Source organism: Fistularia commersonii, chromosome 9 (assembly GCF_037954325.1).
Source record: "Fistularia commersonii isolate RoL2024-O1a breed Wild chromosome 9, RoL_Fcom_v1.0, whole genome shotgun sequence".
NCBI lineage: Eukaryota > Metazoa > Chordata > Actinopteri > Syngnathiformes > Fistulariidae > Fistularia > Fistularia commersonii.
The window spans coordinates 12,555,851-12,570,939 of record NC_141292.1 but is presented as its reverse complement, the minus strand read 5'-3'; the positions used below and the strand labels follow the sequence as shown (position 1 = coordinate 12,570,939).

General features: G+C 41.5%; 2 protein-coding genes across 2 annotated transcripts; one reads left to right on the top strand and one right to left on the bottom strand.

Moving 5' to 3' along the window:
* Window positions 1-5,048: 5,048 nt before the first annotated feature.
* LOC147231244 (claudin-23-like) lies at window positions 5,049-6,626 on the top strand. Its single transcript, XM_086152524.1, has one exon. It carries the CDS (start codon window positions 5,151-5,153, stop codon window positions 5,979-5,981), a length of 831 nt encoding a protein of 276 aa, XP_086008650.1. The 5' UTR covers window positions 5,049-5,150; the 3' UTR covers window positions 5,982-6,626.
* Window positions 6,627-9,559: 2,933 nt separating this feature from the next.
* Window positions 9,560-14,567, bottom strand: LOC147231243 (uncharacterized). Its single transcript, XM_086152525.1, has 3 exons — window positions 14,427-14,567; window positions 13,247-13,555; window positions 9,560-11,155 (listed from the first exon to the last, which is right to left on the bottom strand). The coding sequence occupies exons 2-3, from the start codon at window positions 13,525-13,527 to the stop codon at window positions 11,095-11,097; spliced, it is 342 nt and encodes a 113-aa protein (XP_086008651.1). The 5' UTR covers window positions 13,528-13,555; window positions 14,427-14,567; the 3' UTR covers window positions 9,560-11,094.
* Window positions 14,568-15,089: the final 522 nt, after the last annotated feature.

Genomic DNA, 15,089 nt, shown 5'->3' with positions numbered 1-15,089 from the left:
TTGTAACGGCTCACTCTAAACCTCGAATTAATGTGATATATTACACATTTAAATGAAATTGTATTATTGGATTCGACATATTTTTGATCATCATATGTTTATTAATCTAAAATGAATTTTGCACAGGTAACGTGTAGCTTAGATAAAACAGGCAGGGACAAATAAATAATAATTATAGAAATAATAAAACAATAATAAATGTAACTTGAATTCTATTAATGCAGATTTTACGTGACAGGTTTTTTTTTATTTGTCCGTGTAACTATGCTGTTGTATTTCATCTGATTGTTTCATCTGATTAAAACTGATTGTCCACACCTGTCTGTGTGTGTGTGTGTGTGTGTGTGTTCCTTTTGGTTCGTCTTAAACTTCTCCCCAAGTCCCAGCTTCACATCAGGATCAGGTCTGTTGATTTTTTTTTTCTTATTGTTATTTATATGGTTATACAATGTTCACCACTGTGAGAAATGTCTCTTTGCACTTTGTAATTAAAGATTGTTTAGTTTTCACTTTCTGAGCTCGACCAATAAAGTCGGTAGGACCAGATATTGTACTCAACGCCCTCCTGCCTGGGGAGTCTGCAGGGGCTTCAGGAGGACGTCCAATTTGCCACAACCACCCAGATGAACATTCTCAGTGCCCAGAATAGGAATCTGGCAGCGTATATTTTGATTCTGCCGAGTTCCCCCGGTGTTGGGCTGCCAGAGAAGCCTTCTGTCGTGTCTCCGATCGCACAAGTCACTGAGCCACCCTCGCCAAGACTCCTAATCCATGCCCCGCGTCTCCCCCTACCTCCTATCCAGCAGGTGGTTCCCACCTCAAAACCCTCCTTTTCGTATCTAGTTTCATCGATGGGGGTGAGATATGTGCACTTTATGTCGGAGGGGACACGGAGCCCAGGACAGGAATATCCTGCTCTTTTAGGAATTCTGATTCACTTTTACAACTGTAATAGCATCCTCTAGTTTACCCTACTGACTTCCAAAAACTACACCTCATACAGCTCTCAGCCGCCTGGTTACTCACCTCCGCCGGCTCCAGAGACGACATCACCCCCATCCGATAACTTACACACTACACACTCCTCTTCCTTGCCTGCAAACCCCTAAATAACCTTGCATCTTCCTCCCCCACTGACCTCCACCACCACATCCCCTCATTTCTACTCTGTTGTGTTAAATGTTACTAATATCTATTTGTGTTTTGCTTCTATTAATGCAGATTTTACGTTTCAGGCTCTTTTTTTTTTAATTTGTCCGTGCAACAATGTTGTTGTATTTCATCCGTCGCAACAAGGAAAACTGATTTTCCACACCTGTATGTGTGTGTAAGTGTAATATTTGTATAATTGTATTTTGCCATTTTTAACTTATTTATCTTAATTCTTGGCACTAGTTTTATTATATTATTATTATTATATAGATTATATTATTATTATATATTGGTATTGTATTTATTTTATTTTATTACTATTATTTTATTTATTTATATTTATGTATATATTATTATCATTTATATATTATTGTGTTTTATTTTTTTAATTAATCATTTCTGTTTATCTTTTTTTTTTTTTTATTTCATTTTCTTTACTGTATGGAATAACAGAAAAAAACTCAGTTTCATCAGTGAAATATATCTGATGGTGATACACACAGTCACCATCTCATTGAGTCACACATTAGTTTCAAACCACACCTCTGGGGGGCTCCAACGAGCCTCCTGCGTGTTTTTGGACTTTGGTAGGGAACCGGACGGCCCGAAGCAAGCCAAATTCTGGCAGAGGCGCGAACCGCTGCGCCGCTGTGCTACATTGTTGTTGTCACTATATCTTTAGGAGGTTTTATTTGGGCCGTCAGGAGCCGTTTCCTGAGGGGGAGGAAGCTGCCTGACCGGGGAAAAACTGTCCACTCCGGTTTCCCTCCTGTCTGAACAATCCTGTGTCCCTACCTGTTCCTCCATTGCAACGTGTGTGTGTGTGCGTGTGTGTCAGGTCTCCGTGTTTTGGACTAAATATTACACTTTTCAGTCACTTTCAGTATTTCAATGTCATGTGCCTTAACTCACCCCTTTGAGTCAGCGGCGTCACGCCATTGTGTGTTTAGTTTCATGCAGAAAATGCCTTGATTACATCTAGCAATGTGTTTTTTGACGGGTGACTCAGCCTGTTTTTTTTTTTTTTTTCCAACTCAGCGACAGCGAAGTTGCATTACACAAAAATGTTTCTGAAGAGATTCGGAAGCTTTTACTTTCAATAAAGAAATACACAAGTCCCTGCCAAAACTGTCTATCCGCTTGAGGCTTGTGCACAAATGTAATGAAATTCTTGAGAAAATTATAATTTGCTAGTAGCTATAGAAAAAAAAAACAGGACTTGTCTTTATCTCTTTTATAATTTTTTCAAGATGTGTTCATTGATTATCGTAAACAAGAAGAAGAATCTGTCATCGCCGTCGTGCGATGAGTCACCCAATAAAATCTGCAGAAGAGTCCGAAACTCCAAAAGAACAAATTAGCTCGACGGTATGCAGCTGGTTGGTCTTCATTCCGCCGAAATAAAAAAAAAAAAAGCATTGTCGACTGCAACTCAAGTGCAATGAGACGGTAAACTCCGAGGAGATAGGTGTCCCGTTCCCTGCCGCGCTCGCCATTTGTCGTGGGAAAGTCAATGCATCGGAAAATATTCGAATGAGAACATCAGGTCAATATCAGGAGCGGAAAAAAATGTATTTGTCCCCGAGGGGCAATTGGGGAAATATGAAAAAATCGATGTATAAGATAAAATAAAATTGACCAAACCACAACCCAACCCGTTTACGCCAGTCTGGTTTTCAGCACCATCACTGACCTGAGCCACCGGGTCACGGTTTCAGGAAAAAGAGGTATTTCTTTAAGGCTGTTTTTTTTAGCACAGTGTGACTAACGTCGGGCGTTCGTTCATTACCGCTTCCGCTTGTCCTACAAACGTCTCTGCCGCCACTGGCGTATGAGTTTTAAACAGAGTGAAAGCGTTATTTTGCGAATTTTGGGTCTCCTTTAAATTGCATTTATTCCAAGTCCAGACAAACATGTTTTCTTTAACATATTGTCATTTATCAATACAGTTACAAATCACTTTATGTAAACAATAAATGCAGAAAGACTTAAAATTAAGTATGTGGATGATCCAGAATTCATTTGCGATTGTTGATATGATTATTTTCATCCCCTGTGTTTGCAGGGAGCAGCAGTAGAACACCCATAAAGGTTGAAATTCCAGCCAGACAGAAAACGTGCACTTTTAAATCCATCTGTGTCTCTGACTTACATGACGCCGCACCCTCTTAAAGCTTTCCCACGGTGGGATAACCAGACCTGGCACAATCCAGTAAAGCGGTATTTATTTACACGACTTAATACAGCAAAGTTGCACCTAAAGGTAGTTGAATAAAAAAAAAAAAAATACAGTTACAATGTGAGGGTTGTGGTTGTGTCATTTTAAACCTCTGTCTAGTGCGACATGGGAGTAAACAAATCAGCGGTAATGGTGTAAGTATATAGGAAAAAAGCTAAAAATACTGCCTGATATTCCATTTTAGTTGGTGGCCATAGTACTGAAAGCAGATTTCACCGATAAAAACAGTAACTCCGGAGGCGTAATAAAAAGTCAAGCCGTCACAGTATAAGAATGCGCGCAAGCATCTTGTCCGGTCAGTTGAACCTGATTCTCTGACTTCTCTGTGTGTGTAACCGTTCAAAATAGATATTTGAAAGAAAACACAAGGACAGAAGGATTGGCCTCTCAGTGGCGGCGAAGAAAACAATCGCACAGAAACCCGGGAGGTCGTCGTCTGCAGTCTGCGGTCGACCGTCAGCCGTTTGTAAACAAATCATTTTGGCTTTTCTGATGGGAAACGCTAAACAAAACCATCAACGGAGACTGAAAGTCGTACTCCGGCCTGTAGGTATCTGCGAGCAGAGCAGATAATGTTCTCTTTAAGGAGGATCCAAATCAAATAATGTTTTTTTTTGTTTTTTTTTTTTACTTATGTCTCATTATTTTGTGTCATCTACAAATCATAATTCCACTGCTACTTTAAGATCTTGAGTTATTCCGGCTCCGGTTTGACAATTTTTCTGAAAATTAATGAAAGGAATTTTTAAAATTGACGGAATCCGCCAGTTAAAGGTCAGAACTCACAAAAGTAAATATGACCAAAGCTGACACAGTGATATAATCATAATCTGATACATAGAAGTACAGTAAACTGTAAAATAAAACATTCAAAAATTAAAAGTCTTGGTAGCCACTGAGGGCAGAAAATCTCTCTAAAAATTAAATAAAGTACAAATGTAATCGTATTCGCCCGCTGTGCCACAGGCACACAAAAGTTACAGAACAACATCTGTGCTAAAATGTAGATAAAATGAAGACCAAAGATAACAAATAAAGTCGTCATTTCTTTAGTTCGAGTGACATCAAAACCCAGTTTCAGTTATTAGATTATATGTCTAAGATATTTCTAATCTTTATATTAATATTTTTATCCGTGGTAACTGAAGATTCAAGACCCAAAAGTTTTTTATTGTCACTATATAAGCATAAGGACATTTTGTAGGAACTCCTCTACATATAAAATAGACAAATTCTGTACACGGTAGAAATAAAAATAAATAATAGGAACAAAAAGGGGGTGTTTAAGTTTAACTTTCGCTACTTAAAGTGAGGGACAAAAGATTTAATCACACCATTTGATCCATATTTTTGCGCAATGAATTATTTGCGCAAACAAGATTGAGGTAGTATTTAAACTGGATATCAAAACACTATGCATTTACATTTGGTTATCGCGTCACATATTGTGATTATTTTGTGGAAAGTTTTTTTTTATTTTAAATGCTTTGACATAGAAACCAATTTAAAACGCAAAGGACTTTTGGTTTTAAGGCATCGCCAAAAAAAACGCACGGTGAAACGTCGGGCGGCGGCTCGGAAAGGTGAGGCCGAAGCTCCGCCCCCACCGGCGGGGTTTCTCCGTGGATCCGCTGGAAGTATCAAAACTCTGCGGATCCCGTCTCCCGCACCCACACATCGGCGATCAGAGCCGACAACCGCACCGACTACCGTACCCCGCAAAACAGCACCGGCAACCGGCGGGAGGCGGGGCCAAGTCATGCCGGGCCGATCGGCGCAGGAGTGGATCCGCACTTCGCTGCGGACTCCGGGTATTTTCATCTTCGGGCTGGTGATGGCGCCCTGCGGCTGGATCCTCAACCTGACCGCCACGGTGGCGCCCAACTGGAGGACCCTGCACGACGTGCCCGACCTCCCGCAGGACGAGTTCATCGAGCAGGGCATCTGGGACATCTGCAGGTCGTCCAACATCAACCCGCGGTCCGAGTGCAGCCGGGAGGACAGCGTTTACTTCGGGAACGAGTTGATCGAGGTGGCCCGAGGGCTGATGGTGGCCTCGCTGGTGATCACGCTGATCGGGTTGGGGGTGGCCATCCCGGGGGTGCGTTGCTGGAGGGACCGACCCAACTGGGTGGTCGCCGGGCTGGGCGGGTTGCTCATTTTCTGCTCCGGGGTTCTGACCATCATCCCGATCGCCTGGTACACCCACATCCTGACGGATATCGCCACGACCACGCCGGTCGTGGTGGTGCGCGTGGGCTACTGCATCGTGCTGGGCTACATCGGAGGGATCTTCGAGGTGCTCGGCGGCTTCGTCATGTTCATCGGTATCTGCCGATGCTGCAACGGAAAGAACCGCGGCGAGGTGCGCGTGGAGGAGGCCATGGGGACGCGCTTCACCCATCAGAGGCCGCCGTCCAGACGCGTGGACGTGCCGACCCTGAGCCGGGAGCGCAGCGCCGCCGGCAGCAGCGTCCCGTACTCCAAGGACTCCATGGACGACGACGTGTCTTTCCCGCGAGCCAAGAGTCCCGCCGCCCGATCCGTGAACACGTCGTACAGCGGCAGGCCCTACGACGCCGACCTTTGACCCCGATCGAATTGAAGCTCCGAAGCGGATCAGACCGCTGCTAAAAAAAAAAAAATAAATTAAAAAAAAAGAGTAAATATCACCCTCCCGCGTTTACAAATAATTTTTTTGTACTTTCTAGCAATGTATAAACTTTTCATGTCACCACGGCAACCAAAGAAACTGGGGATAATGAAGTATTTGACACAGTGAAGTTGTCATTGGGAAAATACATCCCTCTAGTAAGTATTACGGTATGCATCCTGTGATCATTTGACTCCCAATATAGTAAATACCCAATTTAATTCGATCAGATTATACAAATATATTGTATTTTAGTAATTGTGATGGGATAAATGAAGGCAGGCTTTTGTGAAATGTATAAAGATGTTTGTTTAAGCAAACATAACTTATATTATTTGTCGGGGGCCTTGAGAATCTGAAAGGAGTCCGGGCCTGTTAAAGTTTCCCAAACTGTACATAATGCTCATCTTATATGGAAAAGTTTTTTCTTTTTATAATTTAATTTTTAAAAGCCTCTGTTTCTTTTTATTGTGTGAATACTGTATTGAAAATAACAACGTTGGGCCAACTGTCACGAGATGATCAACTCTGTCTTCGCCGCTTTGTGGAAGTTCTTTCATTAAACATTCACCGTCTCCTCCAGACGCCTTCGTATCTTTGTTCGGAGCCTCTGCGCGTTTCCTCGTCTGATCGGACAAATCTTTCGCCTTCAACAACGTCAGGTTGTCGCGGCTCACAATTTCGATTCTTTCGAACTTAACCGGCTAGACGGCGAAGCCGTTCGTTTCCCGAAAGGGGATTAAATCGAGTGGTCAAAAATTCCAGGATGTGTTAGACGACTGCAAGAGCAAGAGAGTGACGGAAATTAGGAATACAGAAAAGTTGATTTTTACTTCTAATGATGAAATAGAAAGAGTCACACTCCCCAGAATGGAAACCATTATGAGCGCTGATGAAACCCAAACAGGTGTCACTCCACACGGGTATTTCTTCTTTCCTCGCCACCCCTGAATGTTTAGTCTCGTCCTCAGAGGCGCACAGACAATGCGACCCATCTCGTCGGACGACATTGCTACCTTCGTCGAAACCGGCTCCACGCCTCAAACGGGGCCGTGAACAATCGCCTCTTTATAGCAGCAGGACGCTTCTGTTTTTTGATTCTCACGGCAGGACCGGCTGCGTCGCGGCGAGCGCTGAAAGCAACTGTGTTTTTTTTGTTTTTTTTTTCCGGTTTTGAACAAAAGTGCGACCGATAAAGCTGCGTAACACGGAAAACAGGTCGGTGCGAGAATATCATGTGACGGCGCGACTTGTAAGCGCGCTTCAATGCGTCTTGGGGAAACATTAAAAGTGAATAAAAGTTTATCTTGTAAAGCTATGACAGAGCCAGGGAGATTGTTGCGATGTTTACTTTGCAGGCTTATGGCAGAGGGATAGTATTGTGTTGTAATAGAGAAACCAGTTTGCAAATATTATCTTTTGGCTGTGTATAAAAGGATATAAGTGAAAAGATCAGTTCACTCTGGAAAGTTTGGATTGTGAACTTTTCTTCCTCCAGGAAAAAACACTTTTTAACCGTGACCTTTTGTACTTTTCTCCTCGTCGTTCGATCTTATTCCTGTGACTGAATTAGATTTCATAGAATATTCAAATGACACATAAAGAATGTTATTATATTGGACCTTGTACCTGAACTCATTTCCTATGCAAGACGTTCCTCCCATATAATCCTCGTTCGTTCTTGTAATATATATTTACGGGGGTTATATATATGGAGTTTTCACCACACCTTCTCCAGGGAGATTAAAGAAACAAGATCTTGTGGCAAAAGGTCTACGTGCATATCAAGATTATTTTTAAATTACTTTCCAGTTTGTGAAACTTTAGATTTTATCAGTGCTCATTTGGAAAAAAAAACAAACATAAATGCATTTATCATCTGGAGTTAAAGCGGACCTGCTGTTTTTGCAGTGTCTGTAGGGATTCACTATTTGCTGTAATGAATTTCTTAGGAAATATGTCTTTGCACTCAATGAAACCATGAAATCAACCACTTGTTCTGCAACAGCTTCACTTCCTGGTGGCACAAGTGTTGTAAATACCAAAACTGATACTATCGTGTAATCGGATTCCAGAAGAGTTAAATATGAAAAGTAGGTCATGTTTTTCTGATGCATGTCATCGGCTTGCGAAAAGTTTGAAATACCTTTGAAGATTGTATTCTCGTTCTCATGAAATAGGTAGACTCGAAAATAATTCCGCCTAAAAAAAGAAAGCCGGACCTGCATAGTAAGTATTTTAGTTTTTTTAAAAACATTTTTTTTTCCTTAATATTTGAAGTTTTGATTTTTGTCTCTTATTCCAGGAGGCATTCTGACCAGAAGCCCAATCCACCTCATCTGACTGATCTTTATGTAGAGGAGCAGCGTCTCTTCTCTGAGCTCGTCCAAGATGACCAAATTTAAGATAACAACTTTATTAATCCCGAAGGAAATTGTTGTGCCAGAGTTACAGAAAATATAACAGTAATAAATAATAAAAAGAAAAAGGCAGAATTAGAAATAAAAATAAACTATAAAGTGTCTCAGTGAAACTATAAAGTGTTTTTGTAAACATTTCTCACCCTATCTCTAACGGGGAGTCCGGCCACCCTGCGGAGGAAACTCATTTTCGGCCGCTTGTATCCGTGATCTCGTTCTTTCGGTCACTACCCACGGCTCGTGACCATAGGTGAGGGTGGGAACATAGATTGACCGGTAAATTGTAGAGCTTCACCTTGGCTTCTTCTTCACCACGACAGATCAGTACGGAATCCGTCAACACGCAGGCGCCGAGACTGGGGGCAATCAATTTGCCAAACTGCAGACTAGAGAGTCCAGCCCCTCTTGAGAAGTCTGGTTCCAGACCCCACGCTGTGCGTTGAGGTGAGTGACTCTATCTAGTTGGAATCTCAGCCTTGTGCACAAGTTCCTCGCCAGAGAGGTGACATTCCATGTTCCAAGAGTCATGCAGCAGAGGACCGGATGGCCAAGATCCCCCGCTCCACCTACGGCTTGGCTCGCACTGCACCCGAACCCATTGGCTCTTCTTGTGGGTGGCGAGCCCAGGGGAAGCGGGAACCGTGTCGGTCCTTCTGGCTGTGCCCGGCCGAGCCCCACGGGTGAAGGCCCGGCCTCCGAGCCCGACCCCCGGGGGGCCTGGCTCCGGAGGAGGGGGTCCAAGTGACCCGCGTCCAGGCAAGAGAAAACTGGGTCCGGTGATTGTCTTCCTCATGAGGGACTTCTGAGTCACTTTGTCTGGTCCTTCACCTGAGGCCTGTTTGCCTCGGTTGACCCTTCCAGGGGCATAAAGCCCAAGAAAACACAGCTCCCAGGAACACTGGGACTTGCAAACCCCTCCGCCATGGTGAGTTGACAGCACATGGAGCCCTCCACTTATCCCCCTTTTTACTATTACCATTATTATTATTATTATGTAAAGCCTCTTTGCTGAAAGCTGTCCCATGAAAATGGGATAGCAGGTTAACATAGTAAGAAATCATTAACATAGTGTACCAGTTAAAATGGATCATGGTATTTCCAAAGAGAATTATATGTTTTTATTGAAAGCTGTCAAAAATACATAAGCAGCATACATGTATAACATTCAAATAATGGAGGCAGTACACTCATGGGTGAAATAAATACAGCTGCTCTAGTTAAATACATAAGAGGTTAAAAAAAAAGCAAACACTGCTAATGGGAGGAAACACACACTGAAACTTGAACAAGATAACTGTAGGCAAAAGGTTATTTAAATACAACTGGTAGCAAGTAAATACAGAACAATGTAAGTTTTTTTGGACATTTTAACTAATAGTGAGATGTTAAGAATTGATTGAAAAACAATGGAGTACTAACTGTGTTGGGGAAGTTATTGATCTGCTCGTCTCTTCAATGTCATGAATAGAATGAGAAGTTTTTTTTCCCCCAGACGAAGTTTAAATTCCGTAAAGAAGTATGATTGGAAATCTGTGCACATGAACTGCCTGGACATGCGCTCACGGTTTTGAATACTGCACATGTAGCTGAATTTCTGAATCTGTATGCAGTGTGTGGCGCTGTCCTATATTGAAATCTTACCAAATTCATGAAGACTTCTGAAAAAAGTTTGATATGAGATCGCAATAAGTAAAAAAAAAAAAAAAAAAAGTTCAGTGTTCAAGTGACATTCATAGTTGCTTTACATTAATGCAAATTCAGTATAAAACCCCTAATTTCTCTTGTAGGAACCCCCTCTTCCTTTTAAGCCCCAACATGTCTTCACTTTTGAGAAAAGGAAAGGCACCTTACTGAAATGGAGGCACGTGGGTAATTTCTCACTGTCAAAAACGAAAATAGTTATTTAAATTAACAATATATAGTTATGTTACAGTAGTTCTACTTCTGCAGCTCAGACACTGAAGAACAGCACTTCATAATGGTGAAATACAGAAAGGTGTAACAGGTTTCAGAACCAAGAGTTTTTGACTGTAGAAAGCACTAAAACAGTATCTAACACAGCAATACCTGCAAGAAAATAAAATTAGCATTGATTTCGAGCTCTAAGTGTAAAACGATTATTTACAAATGACAGTCACATGCAAACGCATACTTTCATCTTAAAAAAAAATTGGGGTAAATAACAGCGGTCCACCCCCAAGTAAAGTTTGAGGAAAGTAGTTCTGTTTTAGCAGATGAACCAAGATAAATGCACATGCAGGGATTAAGACTCCCACTGAGTGCTTTTGTGGTCGTCTATTGGCCCGACAAGGACAGATCAGTTTGCACTTCAGTCTGGGCCCTTTTGGGCAGAGAGGGCAGATCCTTCAAAGTACGTTGTAGTTCATGGTGCAAGAGTTATGGGATGCATGAAGACTTAATCCCTTAATTAAGCACCGGTGCAAGATATCAAAAAGTAATGTGTAAACTGAAGCAGAGAGGTGACTGAAAGCTCAGAAATGTTTTTGCCATAATGTCAGACTGGACTTGGAATGAGAACAAGTGTGTATAAAAGTTTTCATATGGTTTTCTCACAAATACAAGTTGACAGTTCAGCAGTTAGCAACCCAACAACAATGCTAACTCCAGTGTTAAGGCGACTTGTACATGTTAAACTGTGTTGCCGAATCCATGTTGGCTTCCAGAGCTCTCCTAGAAAAGACACAAAAACAGAGTGAGTTGTCTGATGTATTGATCATGTGACCACCATCCTCTGAACATGTCAAATGTTAGCAACTTGAAGGATGGAGACAATCGATGTTGATCATATTCTTTGTCAAGCTTCAACTGAGACCACCTGCTGATTCTGAGCTGCTGTAATTTGCAGAGCCACGTAAACTCCCGTAAATAATGTGAATCAACACTTTAAAATGAAAACAAAGCTTGTATTTCGGGTTACCTGTACAGCTGTGGCAAAATGATAACTTTCAAAGTTACTGTTGCATTTTTTTTCCCCCCTCTCGCTTCAAGACGGCCACAGTGATCATGACACTCCTTTTCCTCTGTCACAAATGTGGTTAATTAAAATGTATCCAATCTGGTTGTTCAGGACAGATTAAAGAGCTACACACTCGAAACCAAATGCGGAAATAGGGAACATTTTAACATTAACAGTCTTGTGTTTTAATCTCGACCTCAAGCTATCTTTGACCTGTAGAAACAAAAGTACCTATGAATTTGTGAAGGGGAGATTAAAATGATAAATCTTCTAAGGCCCCATGACTGAAAGGGTTGCTAGAAAATAATATTAGTACTTTTTCTTTTTAAGGAAAATTACCCTACCACCACAAAAGAGTGTTTGCTTCACAATGTACTAAAACATTTAATTAGCTATTTTTTTGGCAAAATAAAAACATTTCACAAAATCTACACAAAACTAGCCAACAATGACCTATTCAGACTGAGGCCCTGATATCTTACGCTTGTTCCCCCCAAACACACATTTACATAACCCCATTCAACCTAATTGCAGCACAAAAAATACTCATCAAAATAAAGACCACTTTCATGTCAGACCAACAACCAACCCAGCTGTTATACCTGAAACCCCCGGTACGATTAAAGATGTGAAGAAGCCTCTCAGATGAGGTAGAACATCTTCAAGGACGAAAACTAAGTCCAGTTGCAATGATAAGCTTTGACAATGATTGATCGAGAGCCTCCAGAGATCTTACCAGCTGCTACAGTCACTTTTCCAACCAAACTGCAGTTTGTGTGGAAAAAAAAAAAAATGCAGCAACAAGCTTTATTGGTGTGCATTAATTGTGCACACTGCCCATGACTTTTGCAAGTGGAAAGCTGTCAGTGAGCTGACAGCTTTCCCAGTCAAGCTATTCTGTCCATCTAAAAATCCCATGGCTAAAAAAAAAAGTTGGGACTATGATGATTTCTTTGAGATCAAAGTAAGAAAAATATAAACCTTTAAAGGATTTTTTCCAATTTTCTCACCAATCTTGGACAAAATTATTAGATCTATTGTAGGTAGACAGTTGATCCAGACATGCTGTATTATATATTTAGGGTTTGTGCCATTGAAGCTGTTGGGTACCCTGGCTATTAAAAGGATTTGCTATCATAGTTCCACAGAGCATAGCGATCACGTGTCTTAGGAGTATATTCCCTCTTGTACGTATATAAAGGGACATGACCATTATACAAATTGGTCAGAGGTTAATTCCATGAGATTTGGCATTACAACATACTGAACAGCTCTTTTCTAAATAGACAAGGAATCAGGGTAAGGATGCAAGCATAGGCTCCACATGTTCTTGGCTCATTGTCTTTGCCAAGAAGCTGAAGGAAGCATTTTGATTGAATTGAAAATGGAAAATAAGCTGAGAAAAAAGGCTTTGACAGAGCTAGAGTTGTTCAATGAGCATTACACGAACAAAAAGTCTCTAGATTGTGCTTTGATGGGAAATTGCACTAAGATGGGGAGAAGGACTTTGTTTGCATGTTGAAAGCCAAATAACTAATAACTCCTTAGTTTTGAATGCACAAAAGAGCTTCTAATTTGAGCAAACTGCTTTGAATTCTCTTCTGGGAATATCACAACAATTTTTTGTCTAAGCTTCTGTGAGTTTTTAGTGAGCTGTCTTGCATTCAAATAATTGTAGAAGTCCAAATTCAGCCTCAGAGTGACCAAGCAGGTTCCCGAGGTGGTAAACCGTTCTGTAGAAGAGCAAAAAAAAAAAAAAATCTGTTAAAATTCAAATTTCTCTGCGTTATTTCCTCCTTCCGTACCTGCGCTGCTTTTGTCGCTGTCGAATCTTGGCAACGATGAAAGCCAGGATCAGCAGCCCACAGATGACACCAATCACGCTCAGGGTCAAGGGTAGACTCAGTGACCCGTTTACTGTGTCCTCACAGGAATCTCCCATGTAGCCCAGTTCACACTCACACTTCATGTCATTGGAACCAGGAAAAGCCACACAGGTTCCCCGACCGTTGCAAAGATTATCCCCACAGGTCGGGAGGCTATAGTCGATGCCTCTTGGCTGGGGAGGAGGGTAAGATGTGGACATCTTGGAGACGGAAGACTGCAGAGATGTACTGATTAAATGATTTAGAAAGAGAAGATAGAGAGAAACAACATGGAAACGTTAAAAATAAGGTATGCACATTATGTAAAGCTGAATTTAAACGTACAGCTCACTGATCGTCTGTATAGAACATCTAATCTTACATGGGGCGGCATGGTGGTGCAGTGGTTAGGGCTCCTACCTCACAGCAAAAACCCTGGCTCCCACTTAGTGGAAATCAAACTCATGCCTGTTATGGGGCCTTTCTGTGTGGAGTCTGATGTTCTCCGATTTTTTCCCTCGATCAAAAAATTTGTCACGGCAAAAATTGGGTAATTGCCCAAATGTGTGAATGAGAGCATGAATGTTGTCTATATGTAGAATATATGTGATCAACTGGCAACCGATTCACCCAATGACAGCTGGGATAGGATCCAGCATCCTCATAAGGTTATGGGTGGATAATTTTAGAGAAACTGCAAACTCTTAGAAAGATAGACAGTCACCTTTAGAAATCATCATTAGGGGATCTAAAAATCAAATAGTTACCTGAGAAATTCACACACAAAAAGAGATGATTGAGTTTGACACAACCTACTTCAAGTTTCTGAACTATGAAAGGAAGCCTGAGAATAAAATTGAGACTTTATCATCAAAATCCCTTAAAGTGTTTGATACTGAAGAGAATGAAAACAAAAACAACTATAAATCTAAGACACCTCGAACTCTATGTTGGTTTGTAGCCTCTTGCAATCACTGTTCCAACAAAAAGTGACCATTCTAAAAAGCCAAAGCTGCTCTTTTAGCCATAACGGTGATTCACAATAGTGTCACGACACCCATTTAGTAACAGAAGGCAGCGATATAATTGGCAAAGCAAAAATGGAAAAACATCTACTCACAAACAAAAAATGATGTCCCCAAATGTCCTGTCTTCGGAATGATTCTGTACGCTCAACGTTTCGTATCTGAGTGGAAATCTCTGGTGACCAGAAAATAAGTTCCTGTTTCAGTAACGTAATCAGCATAAGAGGGAAGGGGAAGAAAGCAGAGACCTGTGAATACCTGCCTCTTATTTTTCCTTAGACACACTTAACACCAGGCACCTCCCACCACATGGGCTGAGTCATAGGGATACACCCTCGCACAAATACCTACGATAGTGTGTAGCAACTTCACATTACATACAGTCATCTTTCCGAGATGGTCAACTAAAAACTCACCTAACAATGGTATGGCTTCACCGGTTTACTGACATGCCAGCACTGTCAGGCTGCCAAAGAAATCTGACAGGAATGACACTTTATAAACTAAGTACAATCGTAAACACGCCCATAGCTTCTGGCTTCTAACATGAAGGCAATAGATGTATTTGACTACCTGCGCGGGGGTGGGGGCAAGTCAGAACAAGTTTCGGCAAGTGAGACCTGTGATGAAACAGACATACATGTCTGCAAGGTCTAACAAAGGCTAACAACCAGGGAAGTTGATTTCCTTCATATTTAAGGCCTTTGGAAATTTTGTAAACAAGCCACTTCTGGTCAATCTAGATTCTGGAAGGTGCT

Coding starts and splice junctions, on each gene's coding strand:
- LOC147231243 (XM_086152525.1), bottom strand. CDS start 13,527: ATGTCCACATCTTACCCTCCTCCCCAGCCAAGAGGCATCGACTATAGC. Junction 11,156..13,246: donor CAGCGACAAAAGCAGCGCAG/GTACGGAAGGAG, acceptor TGTCTTTTCTAG/GAGAGCTCTGGAAGCCAACA.
- LOC147231244 (XM_086152524.1), top strand. CDS start 5,151: ATGCCGGGCCGATCGGCGCAGGAGTGGATCCGCACTTCGCTGCGGACT.